This window comes from Astatotilapia calliptera, chromosome 9 (genome assembly GCF_900246225.1).
Source record: "Astatotilapia calliptera chromosome 9, fAstCal1.2, whole genome shotgun sequence".
In the NCBI taxonomy this organism is placed as follows: Eukaryota; Metazoa; Chordata; class Actinopteri; order Cichliformes; family Cichlidae; genus Astatotilapia; species Astatotilapia calliptera.
In genome coordinates this window covers 9,100,332-9,113,758 of record NC_039310.1, presented here as the reverse complement: position 1 = coordinate 9,113,758, position 13,427 = coordinate 9,100,332, and the positions used below count along the sequence as shown (strand labels likewise).

General features: G+C 39.3%; 1 protein-coding gene across 1 annotated transcript; it reads left to right on the top strand.

The window, feature by feature from the left end:
* The first annotated feature begins 3,995 nt into the window (after nt 1-3,995).
* On the top strand, nt 3,996-7,912 carry LOC113029765 (agouti-signaling protein-like). The gene is made up of 3 exons (XM_026180762.1): nt 3,996-4,224; nt 6,976-7,052; nt 7,300-7,912. The coding sequence occupies exons 1-3, from the start codon at nt 4,086-4,088 to the stop codon at nt 7,570-7,572; spliced, it is 489 nt and encodes a 162-aa protein (XP_026036547.1). The 5' UTR covers nt 3,996-4,085; the 3' UTR covers nt 7,573-7,912.
* Nucleotides 7,913-13,427: the final 5,515 nt, after the last annotated feature.

Here is a 13,427-nt window from a genome sequence, read left to right as displayed (position 1 = left end):
TACAAGCAGTCTGAACATGAAAACAACAATGCTCATACAAGATACAAAGGCATGCAAGCCTGCACAGGTATGGCAACCAAAATGGCCAGAGGGCACAGAAGCACAGCTCCACAGGCCTTAAATAGTGCTCTGCTGATTACCAATTAGCCGGACTCTGCGCAGCATCCAATCAGGACAGAGGAGGTGGAGCCTGGACAAAACAAAGGGTAAGGAGAAGAGACATCCTCCTGGGGGATGTAACAGTCTGTTATTCAACATTTGTGAGTACCTGTGTCTGTGCTTCCTATTTTTAGTTTACAACACTGCACTCCACCTTGTACTTGTTTGCAAAGGTGTCAGGAGAAAGTAAATATAAAACGAAAACATGGCAGCACAGCTCAGGTTTGCAAAGCTGTATCTGAACAAACCTCAGGGCTTCTGGAACAGCGTCCTTTGGACAGAGGATACAAAAGTGATGGCGACTGGCCATAACACAGCATCATGTTGGGTGAAATCCAAAAAAGAATAATGGCACAAACACCTCATACAAGCACAGTGGTGGAGGGGTGATGATTTGGGCTTGTTATGCAGCCACATGACCTGGACGCTCATTTTTCTGGAGTCTTGGCTGAAACTCCACACACGGGCCACCCAACAGGACAATGATTCCAAGCAAAACTGCAAAAATATGCCAGAAGGACTGAAAAAGCAAAGAATCAAGGTGTTGCAAGGGCCCGGTCAAAGTCCAGAACTCAACACCATTAAAATAATGCAAACTTTAGAGCGCTGCGTATAAACCGAGGCCAGCAAACCTCAATAAACTGAATCAATGCTGTGAAGGAAAGTGGGCCAAAATTCCTGAATGATGTGAGAAACTGATAGTCATACAGAAAACAGTTGCTTTGAGTTATTGCTGCTGAAGGTGGTTCTTCAGCTTTGACACGTTACAAGGAAGGAACTCTGCCAGGCTCTTTTTAAATGCATATATACACGTAGTTTAAATAGTGTAATCTTTCATATATGGTGGGCCCTTGTTTATCGCTGGAGTTACGTTCTAATAACCCGCGATAGGTGAAATACACGAAGTAGCAACTTTGTTTTTTTACAGTTATTATAGATGTTGTGAGGCTGTAAAACACTACACACTTTATACACTTTTCTCAGACAGGCGTGAACATTTTCACACTTTTCTCTCGTGTTTAAACACTCTCAAAGTTCAAACCTTCGTAGAAAAATAAGTCCAGTATTATAGAAGGAAACCAAAGATTAAACCCTGTTTTCAGGTCCAGAACATGGGAATAGAGCAGCTGCCAGAAAACTCAACATTAATGAATCGATGGTACGGACGTGGAGGAAGCAAGAAGAATGAGTTGAGTAAAGTTGGACTTATCTGACTGTTTTGTTTCGCTTAACGCGCCTTATAATCCGGAAAATACGGTAACTTCTACTTTCCTTTAGCATGTCCAGAAGTCCAACTTTCTGTGCGATTGTTAGCATCTTCCTCTGCCTTTTGGATGCTACCTCAGGTGCCTTTGATGGTGCGAAACATCGACGTTGTTGTGTTTGTTGGGGAGAAAACTTACAAACATACAGTGCAGCACTTCTGAGTCACACTGCCAGCGATCGAAAATTTATGTAAATTTGACAAGCTGAACACAGTCTGTACTGTACGGGAGACACTGCAAGGAGGAGATTTATTGACGATGGTCTACAGCCAATCAGGACGCAGAACATAATGCGGCGTTAAAAAAAAAAAGCATGCAAAATTGCACAAAAAAAAAAATCCATGAAACAGCGAGGCCGCGAAAGGTGAACCGCGTTATAGCGAGGGACGACTGTACTGTAAAGACATAATTTTGCCTCTGCTGACCTGCAGAGTGCACCTTCTAATCATTTTATTACTCCCTCTGTTCTGGTTTCAGTCCCACTACCACCCTTTTAGTAACAACACTGACTTAAATAAAGATGCAAAGTATATTAGTTACCATCAGTGCCCGCTCTTTATGTGATGCCACTTTCGTTTGGGTTTTGACATTTCTACTCTCAGCTTTTGAGTTGTGATGTTGTATGTCTCCTTTTCCTGTGTTGACTCACAGTTTCAAGTGGAGGACACAGACGCCAGCTCTCCTCCCATGTGTCTCAAGTGGGAAGTTCTTCTGAACGTTTTCAAGGAACCAGTTAAAGACCCTTCAGGGACTTTCCCCATGAACTGCTTTTTATAAGATTGGTTTTGTGGCAGGTTTCAAGCTCAATAAAGAGAATAATTTGTGTGCCCTCTGCTCCCTGAAGATGTTTGCATATTCCCGGTTAAAATAATAAAAGATGGATGACATCCATAGCGCCATGGCAGCTCACTGTCGATCTTTTCTGGCCTACTGAGCCTTTTTAAAAACAAAAACAACAACATCTGACAGTGACGGAGGTGCTGAGTCTGGTTTTCATATCCTGGCGCATATAGAATTTTTCTTGGATGGTCTTAGTTGCACAGAACCATCTGGGTCATATTTTTCTTGACAGATTGAAATAAAGTAACGGCTTTTTTTAACGGCTTCTTAGGTTTCCATTAAAAGTCGTCATTCATTAAATGCAAGTCATCTTAAATTATCTGTTTGGAAGCTGCCACTGAAAACCTTAAGGCCTTTGTTCCTCGCAATATACTGCTGTTCATTTCTACATATTTAAAAAAAAAGGGGGGGAAATAGGTGACGTGACTTAATAAAGGAGAATAAAAACTTTACTTCGGTTTAAATTTTAATTCCAATAATGTGCTCAAGTTGAAATATCTTTGCTCGCTATACAACTCAGCACAAACTGCAACAGAACTGTGAGCATCGATTACCTATTAGAAGATAATCAGTTGCAGGATCTCCCCACAGACCTTTCAGAGCTCGGAGGCCACGGTTTTTAAGGGGAGGGGTTGGTGATTGAATGGATTTTAAGCAACAATAGAGTCTCTCTGATAATAAAACGCTTTATCAGACTCATTATTCACCAAGTCAAAGATTTTATTGTGGCTGTATTAACATGTGGATGCCAGATGAAGCTCTTATTATGTACATGAGACTGAAAATGTAGCTCTTGTGTCTTATAAATGTATCCATGGGTTTAACGCTTTCTTTATAACCAGCGGGCACACAGGGAGTATAAGTCACAAAGTACAGCTAAATATATATTTTGATAAAGTCCTGACCAAGAATCCCCACCAAGCAGACAAACACATATCTACTGCAGCTATATAAGAGTGCAATGTGGAGCTTAAGGCCAAGCTGCTGCCTTTCATTTCTGACTCGCTTTGTCAGCATGGAAAGGAGATATTGTTACATGTCCTTTAAATCCGCTGCCAATCATTTTAAACACGTTTCAAATAAAAAGCTTCTTTGATATTATGACTGAACTTTCTTCCTTCGTGAAGTGTTGTTGTATAATAATTGAATGTCACGTACAGTTTGCAGGTTTCCGTCGTGTGTGCTTTCTTCAACCTACAAAAGGCAAGGTTCACTGAAGAAGTTTGAACTTTTTATATCCTCGTTCATGTCTCAAGGCTTCAGGGGAAGGCAACAGGAATACAATTAGATAAATTCCACATGGACAAAGTTATCACATAAAAACATCCGTCACAGGTTGCCAGTCTGTGTTCTGTCTCACAGCTTAATCATGTTCTCTAAATTCAGCTCTTGGACTTCAGATAAAATCCAAATAAAGACACACTAGTAACTTCTTTCAGATTATTAGGAACAACATTTCATCCTGTTACATGTGCATGAATAAATCTGCTCTTTATGTTGTGAAGTGGCTAATAAATGTTTTTTCTATTTGCGTAAGAGCCGTTATCTTATTTTTTTTTATATAAAGGCAGAACAAATCTATTTGTTTAAAGTGAATAAAGGGACTCCGTCGGTCACTGTGGTTTGAAGGCGCTGAGACAAAGTGGGGTGTGTACCATGCGTGTGTGAGCCTGCCTCCTTAATATATTAAAGTTGGAGAGGAGTGAGAAGCGGACACAGAGAACAGGCGAGCCAAGTAACAGGTTGGGTTTGAAGGCTTCAGCTGGCATCGCAACACAAGGAAGGCCTTTCCCGTCAGGGGTCCTGTGTGTCAAGAGGGAGATGAAGCTTAGAGTCGGGATGAAGCTGGCACTGCTGTGTCTGTGCATTGTGCAGCTGGCCTTCGGAAGTCGTCGAATCAACGACCGTGAAGCCGCTGCCCGCGGGGATGTGCCGCTGAGGAAGGCCTCTCATGGCACAGGTGAGTGTGTGGGATAACACTTTATAATTTACCACGAGGTCGCTGCTGGTTTACAAGCCAGCAGAAACAGCAGACTGTAATAATGGCTGGACCTCATTAAAGTAATAACCGATAACTTCGTTTTTGGCTATTATAAAAATAAAAAATAATAACACAAAATAAATAAAATGTATTTATTTAAAAAGAATTGCACAAGTCTGCTGTACAGGGTGAGGGACAAAAAGTATAGTAGGACTGACGTAATACCACCTTAAGTGGCCACCTTTATATCACGCTGCTGTTGTGCGCTTAAACAGTCTCAGAGTAAAGCTGGGGGTGGTTTAAATGTGATTTGTCAGGATGAATTGATAAGAAAAAAAAAATGGCGTTGCTGAAATTAACCTGCAGTCTCACATAATGTGAGGATTAGTGTGAGTCCTGGGAGTGCTTAGAGGATATGGGACAGCTGCTGGGTTCATTTTGATGTCACATTTGTGACAAAAATGTGTTACAAATGGTGGTGAGACACCAAGTTTCATGAACAGAACAGAACATTTGTGTCTTTCTATCTTTTTGGCTGTGTTCATCCCTGAAGTCAAAACAGCCTTTAGTAAAGTAGAGGTGGGGAATAAATTTTCCCAGTGGCCCACGTGAGAAACCGGGGCCTTTATAAACTTATAAAGAGATAAAAAAATGAATATTGAGCAAAACTGAGTTCAGCTGATTGATGTGGCCCTCAGATACCGGAAAGTTCTACTTGAGCACAGAAGTATGTGTACTTCGTTACCTCCCACCTCTGATGGTATTGCACAGTGAAACAAATAGTACTTTCATTTGATTCCCCATTGGGAAAATGAATTGCACATGCCTGCTTTAAAGGCTGTAAAAAGCATTCACTTTATATGTGTCTTGATCTCCGAGCCATTATCCTCTGTAAACGACACCTTGGTATATGAAATGGCTCTGAATACGCTATCCTACACACAGTGCGATCAAACCTTTACCCACCACCACTTCTGTGCTGTATTTCCACACACTCCAAAGCTGACTGTAAAAATTCAATTGTCTGCACATAGTTAAAGCAGCAAAGAGCATGTTTAGTAGCAGTGGGGACGTGTCACTTTCTGATATATCACTTAGGTCAGATTTACAAGTGTTTAAAGTTAGAGTATTTGAGTTCGCTATCTTTTTTATTGTGACTGATTTATGTGCGTTCAGATTTACTGCTGTGTAATTTTAGCAAAGTTAGACAAGTCTTACTGTTAACTGCAGAAGTGCGCTCTGCTAGGATTACAGTCGGGGATCAAAGCACCACCAAACGTTTTCCACTTAAAGAGTTTAAAGGGTGTTTAAAACGTCAGGCATCTCCCATGATTCATCAGCACAACATGAGCCGCAGAGGAGGAGGCCCACTCCTCGTAGCGCATAACGGTACAGCTGGCATCACCTATGAAAGCGTATATCAACATGACAACACTTTATGGGAGTCTTCAATAATAATAACAATAATATTAATCTTATTTGTGCAATTTCCTGCTGATTGATCAAGTTTTAATATCAAGTGGTTAAAGCATTTTGTTTTTGGGGGGTTATACATTTTACATCCGTGTTATTATTCATGTTATTAAAACATAAATCAGGATTTCACATAAGAAGGGGAAGACACGCGGCAGTAAAAGCTCCGGGCACCTCTATCACCTGTCTAGAACTGACAGCTTGTGGGCGAATAAATCACCTTGTCAGTCTCAGAGTTTCCTGCTAAGCAGGGTGTGAGGTTGCTGCGGCTGCTTATCTATAGAGATCCACCAGTGTCTAGGCAAATCTTGTCTCATCTATTTGAGGAGTGATTTATTACTGCCATAAAATTATATGAGCTGCAAATTGAGAGTTGACCTGTCTCTATAGCAGTATACATTTATGCACTGTCATATACCCCTGGTGTGAACCGTTTTACATTTTTTCAGCAGTCTCAGATATGTGACCTCGGGCCTATGTCACTAAATGTTTTCAGTTACAGTTTTGGAGGAATTTATGGGCCTGCCTGCTCAGCTCTTGGGTATCCAGATATCTCGTGCGTGTGTGTCTAATTAAATAAATCGGAGATGATTTGCAGCTCTTTAGTGGGAAAAAGATTTAGACGTCTAACTTAGAGGATCCCATTGAGGCCCTCTGGTGGCCAAAGAGGTGACAAATTACATGGATTAAAACAAATTTACAGAATATTTTTTATCTCATATGATATTAATAAAACCAGATTTATTTTCTATGTTGATATATTTTTTCCCGAGGTGCCCTAATCCTCATCTGTAGCTTTGCCGTTAATAAGTTATAGAACAGAACAGTAACTTTGCTGCGCCAGTGCTTTGTGACTTAAACAAATTATTATAAAAATGCACTTTGTGTGACATGAAACAAACTCTAGAAGTTGTACTTTCATTTATGTGCGTACATTTTGATTCTGTTGTATTATTTTACTCTTTTCTGAACAAAAAACTTGCCTTTTCCTGATTCAGAACTTTAAAAAATCAACAATTTAAAGAAACGTTTGTTGATCAGAGTTCATCATCAAGTCAGTTAAACTTTGGGGATATTGATGTGTTGAGTTAAGTAGCAGAGGGGCATTGTTCATCAGTTTTTGCTGATTTGGTGTTAAGGAAATTAACAACAGGTGCACTACAGGGGCAAAAATGAGACAACCCTCAAAACAGGAAAGTAAAGAGAAGGTTTGTTGATCTTCTTAAGTAAGAAAATAGTTTGATGTTGTTTCAACAGGGTCTACGAATGAAATCAGGGTGAGGCCTCTGTTTGCCAGGAGAGGACATTATGAACGACAGAGGATTCTTGTGCCAGTAAGTTCAAGATCTGTGCTGTTAATCTGTAAGTCTAACAAAACATATACATGTTCATGTTTTAGTCATACGTTATTTCAATCAATCCTTAAAATGGTCAAAAATGTTTAGCATTTACTGTGTGCTGTGGGTACCCACAGTCAAAGCTTTCAGTCTTTGGAGGCAGTATTACTATAAGGATCCAGAGGAGTCAGATGGCTTTTCTGATGCTCTCGCCATCTGTTTTGTTTTTCTCCCCACCTCACAGAAGCCCAGAGGCGGTCCTGCTGCTCAAAATGAGATTTGTCCTCCTGCTAAAGTGAGGCCAAATCCTGTGAAGATCAAATGCTCCCAGCTCGCTCAAAGCTGTTTGCCTCAGTCCGGTTGCTGTGACTCGTGTGCAACATGCCACTGCCGCTTCTTCAATGTCATCTGCTTCTGTCGCAAGACAAAATCGCAATCTGAGAAAAACAGACAAAAGGAAACACCCCATCACATCACATCAGAGACGAAAAGTCCAACACACGCTACAGGCCATTGATCCTGCTACAGTGGTATCACACCAACCACTTCAATAGTGATAAAATGACAGGCACATGTCACAGTGCCAGCATCTTGAGTCAGTAACCAGATTTACTACAGTCTACATGACTTTGATACCTCGTATGAAAGGCAGCTGCTTCAACAAATTATTCATCCTAAACATTTATGTTAATGTGAATTTCTACAAATAACTTAGAATGCATATTATTTTGTTTGTAATATCAATTACATTGTTGTTGCATTTTACCTTTAAAAAACAGAGCCTGGTGAATGTATACATGTGTTATTGTTGGTGCCGGTTTTTTGGTAATATTAATACGAATATTACGTTCACAGAATTGCATGAGAAAGCTTTATCTGATTAAAGACTATTCATTTTTTAATCAAGTTTTCACAGTAATCGGTGAGTTATTTAACAACAAGGTTACAGCAGAAACTGAGAAAATGTTTTTACAACCATCTATTGTCCAGATGGTTGTGGAGAAAACCTAACATAGGACATGTAAGAAAGCTGTCCTTCAAAGTAAAACAGGAAGTAATCAAAGGAGACTCATACAGGTATGAATACTAACAGATTTTCAATCACAAAAAACTCTGAAAAAATAAAACAACACAAAAAATTAACTAATGCTCAAATATATTAACTAAGAATAAAAAACTAGAAAACTAAGCCTCACACAACGACACTGCTGTGATAGTTATCCTAAATTTGTGTCATATCCTGAATTTATCAATTTGCTTTCTCTACAATTTTTCATTTTTTATGTTTTTTATTTTTATTTTGCAGTCAGCCACGGCTTATACACCTAGAACAGGATTCAGTGATATGCATTCGGTTTAGGAATCCAGCAACCAGACCAGACAGACAGGCCGAAGTAGCTATTTAGCTACTATAGCTATTTATAGGCATATTAGAACAATGTTTGTAGCCCAGTTAAACAAATACTTCATCCCTGCTACAGAGGAGGGAGGAGCAGTTGGTAGCTTTCTGAAGCAGATGCACGGCCATGCAGTACTCTTCTTCCAAACCAGCCAACTGTATTGCCAACTGCCAATTAGGCAGTTTGTTTGCCATATTAGTGTCCTGCTGCTCAATGTACTCAAAGGAGAACCCGTCATTAGATCATTAACAGCAGGAAAAGCAAAAACATGAATGTTTCACACAATAAGAGCAGGAAAAACGATATTAACAGCAGCTTTCTGTAGGCATGTGGTCATTAGAATCAATAATTGCTCAGCAATTTCCCTTTCATGAAGGGAGATCACTGCATCATGGGGAGTTATGGGAGACAACTCCCCATGATGCAGTGCAACATGAGTTAGACTGTGTGGGTGAGTTGAAGGGACAGGAAGCAATTGCAGATAGGCAATATGTTTATAATATACAATTGCTATGGGTAACTATGCCTTTAGGAGCAAGGAGATAATATCTAACCCCAGAGCAGCTCAAGCTGATGGACGAGGCACAAAGTGATCAGTATTGGTTATTTACAGAATTCCTAGCTGGTCTCTTGATCAGCTGAATTTGATGAGCTGAAGTAACTTTTGGTCTTGTTCACAGACAGGCTGGAATAGCATCTGATGTAATCTCGCTGCTCTATTGGTCTGTTGTGATAAAGAAAGAGCTGAGCGTTAATGCAAAGCTGTCACATTACTAAACAATGCATTCCTACCCTCAACTATAGCCACAAACTACAGATACTACCAGAAAGAATATAATCTTGGATACAATGTACAGAAATGAACTTCCTCTGAAGGGTATCTCGTTCACGGTTAGAGAGAGGACAAAGATTTTGGTTAATTGTGAGGGGCTCAGAGCTGCTGTACCTCCACATTTCAAAGAGCCAGTTGATGTGGTTCAGATATCAGACCAGGATGTCTGGACTATCTATATACTATACACTGGAGCGATTATGTGTCTCCCTCGTGAAGAGGTGTAGATGGTGGCTAGGGGGAGGGTCTGGGTATCTGTGCTTAGATCCAGAGAAGTAACAGAGGATGAAGATGGATGGATGGATGGATGGATGGATGGATGGATGGATGGATGGATGGATGGATGGATGGATGGATGGATGGATGGATGGATGGATGATATCTGATATCCCTTCAAAAATCACATTCACATTATCAATAGAAACACAGATCCACTGCCATAAATGCCCATGCCATAAGTTCACCAGATGATATGAAAGTTAATGTGGTATGCTGCAGATCATGAGTTGTTTCCCTCTGTCTCTGTGCTTTGCTTCTCCTGCCATTCTGCTACAAGTTAAGCTGTTTTTCTTCTGTACAAATATTTTTTGTCCAAACTGTGCACTCATTTAGATGTTTTCTGACAAAGGTCAAACTGTCCTTCTTGAGTGTAACCAGGCGTTTGCACTTTGTGATAAATCCTATACATATCTCCAATCATGAAATTGCCTCTTGATTGTAGATCAAGTTTTCTTAGATTGCTTAGCTTACCCTGTCAAGTTCACATGGGTTCACCTTTTCTGGAACTGCATATTTTGTTGTCTGTTGAAAATAAGTGCAGTGGCGTGCATCCAGGAACATTTCCATGTTCTGAGGAATTATTTATTTCATTATTTTTGTGGGCCCAGTATAACAATTTCCCAAACTATTACACGTGTGAAGTTTTTGTGCCTTTGTGGCACCGCTGTGCTCTTTTAGTGATAATGTGTGTAATGACAGTAGACTGACTAAATGCATTAAAAAATTTACATTAATCAAATTTTAAGAGTGTAAAACCTTTTTTAAAAGACTTCACTTTTTATTAACAGTTGTGTAAATGTATGATTCATTCAAGTTTTAAGACTGCAGTTGTTCTTGTCCATCCATCCATCCATCCATCTTCATCCGCTTTATCCGAGGCCGGGTCGCGGGGGCAGCAGCCTAAGCAGAGAGGCCCAGACCTCCCTTTCCCCAGCCACCTCCTCCAGCTTATCCGGGGGAACACCAAGGCGTTCCCAGGCCAGCCGAGAGATATAATCTCTCCAGCGTGTCCTGGGTCTGCCCCGGGGCCTCCTCCCGGTGGGACATGGCCGGAACACCTCACCCAGGAGGCGCCCAGGAGGCATCCTTGTCAGATGCCCGAACCAACTCAGCTGGCTCCTTTCGATGTTGTTGACTAAAAGTCATTTTTTAAATAGGTTAGACAGTGATTTTACTCACTGAGCCATTTGCGATATTTTTTTTATGTATTTCATTTAAACTGACGTACCCACCTGCAAATAATTCATGCAAGGTTACAGAGTTTTCTGTGGCCTGATCTCTGGCCTCTAGCTCACCAACAAATGAGGGTCACAAATGTAGTAACCCTGGAAGGTTTTGGACCTGTCATTGTAATAAGTCTCCATTATTTTTTGCAGACTGAGATGAGCTGTTCGCTTGAGAGATGGATGTGTGATGATGACAGCTCTGATGATTCTCAGTCCATCATAACATCATTTATTCAGTTTAAATGTCATCCACACCAGGAGTCCAGCATGCACCATACCAGGACCACACAATTTAATAACAGTGTCATCAATTACATTTGCACTCTTCCTGGAATTACACCCATCTGCCTGCCACAGAACCACAGTTTTTATCTCAGGATTATTTGTTAGTTAGTCAATCATTTTAAGCTCAAAAGCATCCCCTTGACTCAAATGCTATTCTAAATTAGGAAATAGATAATTAGGATTTTTACTTCCATGTGCCTACTAACAAAAAACAGTACAGACTGAGGTTTATTATAATAGTTGATCAATAATACTGGGCGACCACCAACACAATATCATCTTTAATAATAATTCTGAAAACTGATAAAAGTTGTTTGGCAAAAAAAACCACACCCCTTCAGGTTCATGTCCTCCAAATACTTCCCTAAAAAAGAAATTGTAAAAACTTAAACATTGAGACGTATTTTTTAATTCAAACTTTTATTTTTAGCCAAATGAAGAATCTTTTTTCCAAAAGTAACTTCACCACTAATTTGGGTCCTGTATCTTTATTTTAATTCATGTCTACATTTTGGAGTTCAAGGCTTTCAAAACTTCCTTTTACCATAATTTTAAAGGCAGCCTTGCTTTAATTTGCTTTAAAATGTTAATATTGACTACATTATTTGACATTATTTGCGCAAATTAACAGTTGTAATCTTTGGTATAGACAAAAGGCAACAGATCTTAGGAGAAGACCTGTTATTAAGTGTATTAAGCAGGGTGCTGAGATCTGTCGTCGTTTTAGGTTTGGAGTCAATTCTGCATCATATCAAAAGGGGAATAGTCAATTTAAATCCCAAGAAAACTTTCACAAATCTTGTAACAAATGTTCTTAAGAAGAGTCTGAAAATTTGAAATCAGAGACTCCAAGACAAGTGCACATACCAACTAGTTAAACCCACAGAATACTTTTACAGCTACTCAAATTTCTGTTGGATAACAAAGCTTTTTAAAAGCCTTTCGGTTTACCATCTGTATCTGTGGACTGTTCAAAGTGGGTAACTTCGATACACAAACATAACTGACAAAAGCTTTTATGATTCTTGTATGTGCATTTTGTGTTATCTACCCTGTGAGCTGTTGTTCCTGTATAATGACTGTAAGCTTTTCTGAATTTTATTTCATTTTATTGTATTCTATTTTTACTTTTTTGTGCTCCAAACATTTAGTAAAAAAGAGACCTCAATCCCACGAGACGTCCCATTCAACAACCATTACCTCTATGTAAAAGATTACCAGAAACTTTTGATTTTTCCAGACAATTTAATGTAATATTCATTACTATAAGATTTTTTAAATCATCAACCACACACATGAAAAAGAGCAGCAGATCCTCTGAAAACAACACCAGCAAGGGTCTGAAATGTGTCTGTATGTTTCTCTTTAATATGTGGAAAATAAAGTGTTAAATATAAGTCACTGCAGTATTTTTGTTTTGTTTTGTTTTTTACAAAATAAAGCTGGCTCCAAAATCTGGATGTACTCTGTATTTTAAAATGATAAAAAATAAGCATCAGGACACACTGGCAGGAAGAACTAGGCACTGAGCATGTGTGGGGGAAATGTTTCTTCATTGAGGTTTTTAATTTGGAGTGCCCCTTTGCCCCTCTTAAAGCATTATTTGGGGTGGTAGACTCAAGCAGGTTATACATCATGAAGAAGCTCTATCCACAGTGTTTGCAGGAAAAATTCTGCTCCAGTCTAGGAAATCTGAGACAAACCCATTGTTTGATAAGTGGCTGAAAGAATTAGGAAATTTGCTACACCTGGGGAAAAATATGGAAAGTTAGATACAGTGTATCAGACAAAATGAGTCTCTTTCAGAAAATCTAGAATCACAAGTTGAAATCAATCTCTAATGGTCTTACAGATCAACAACAAGGCAGGTAAGTAAAGTGAACACTAGTAACACATCAAATCATATATTTTTTCTTCTTTCTTCTAAATATTTGTATTTTCTAAACCTTTAAAACTACAAATATATTTTTAAAAAGTATCAGGTAATAAGAGGTTACATTACATCAACACATTCAGTTACCACAAATCGGCCTAGTTTTCTTTCCTAATGTATCGGTGCCCGCAAGATTTATCGGGGACCTGTGTAGGGACGCACACCCCCTACACTATTTCTCTGGTAAAATTGGTTAAGTAAACGGGACTTTCAGTCAACAATGCTTACAACGTTCAGTAACGTGAAACGTAAAAATAAAGAAATGTTGAGATTAAACAAAGAAAGAGTGTTTTAAAAGGAAAAACAAAAGTTTGGATTTTATTAATAAATTGGATAATGACGGACCGAATACTTTAGTTAAGGGTTTCCGTTTAGACTACATAAAAGTAATAAATATGCAGTGTATAGCAGTAAGCC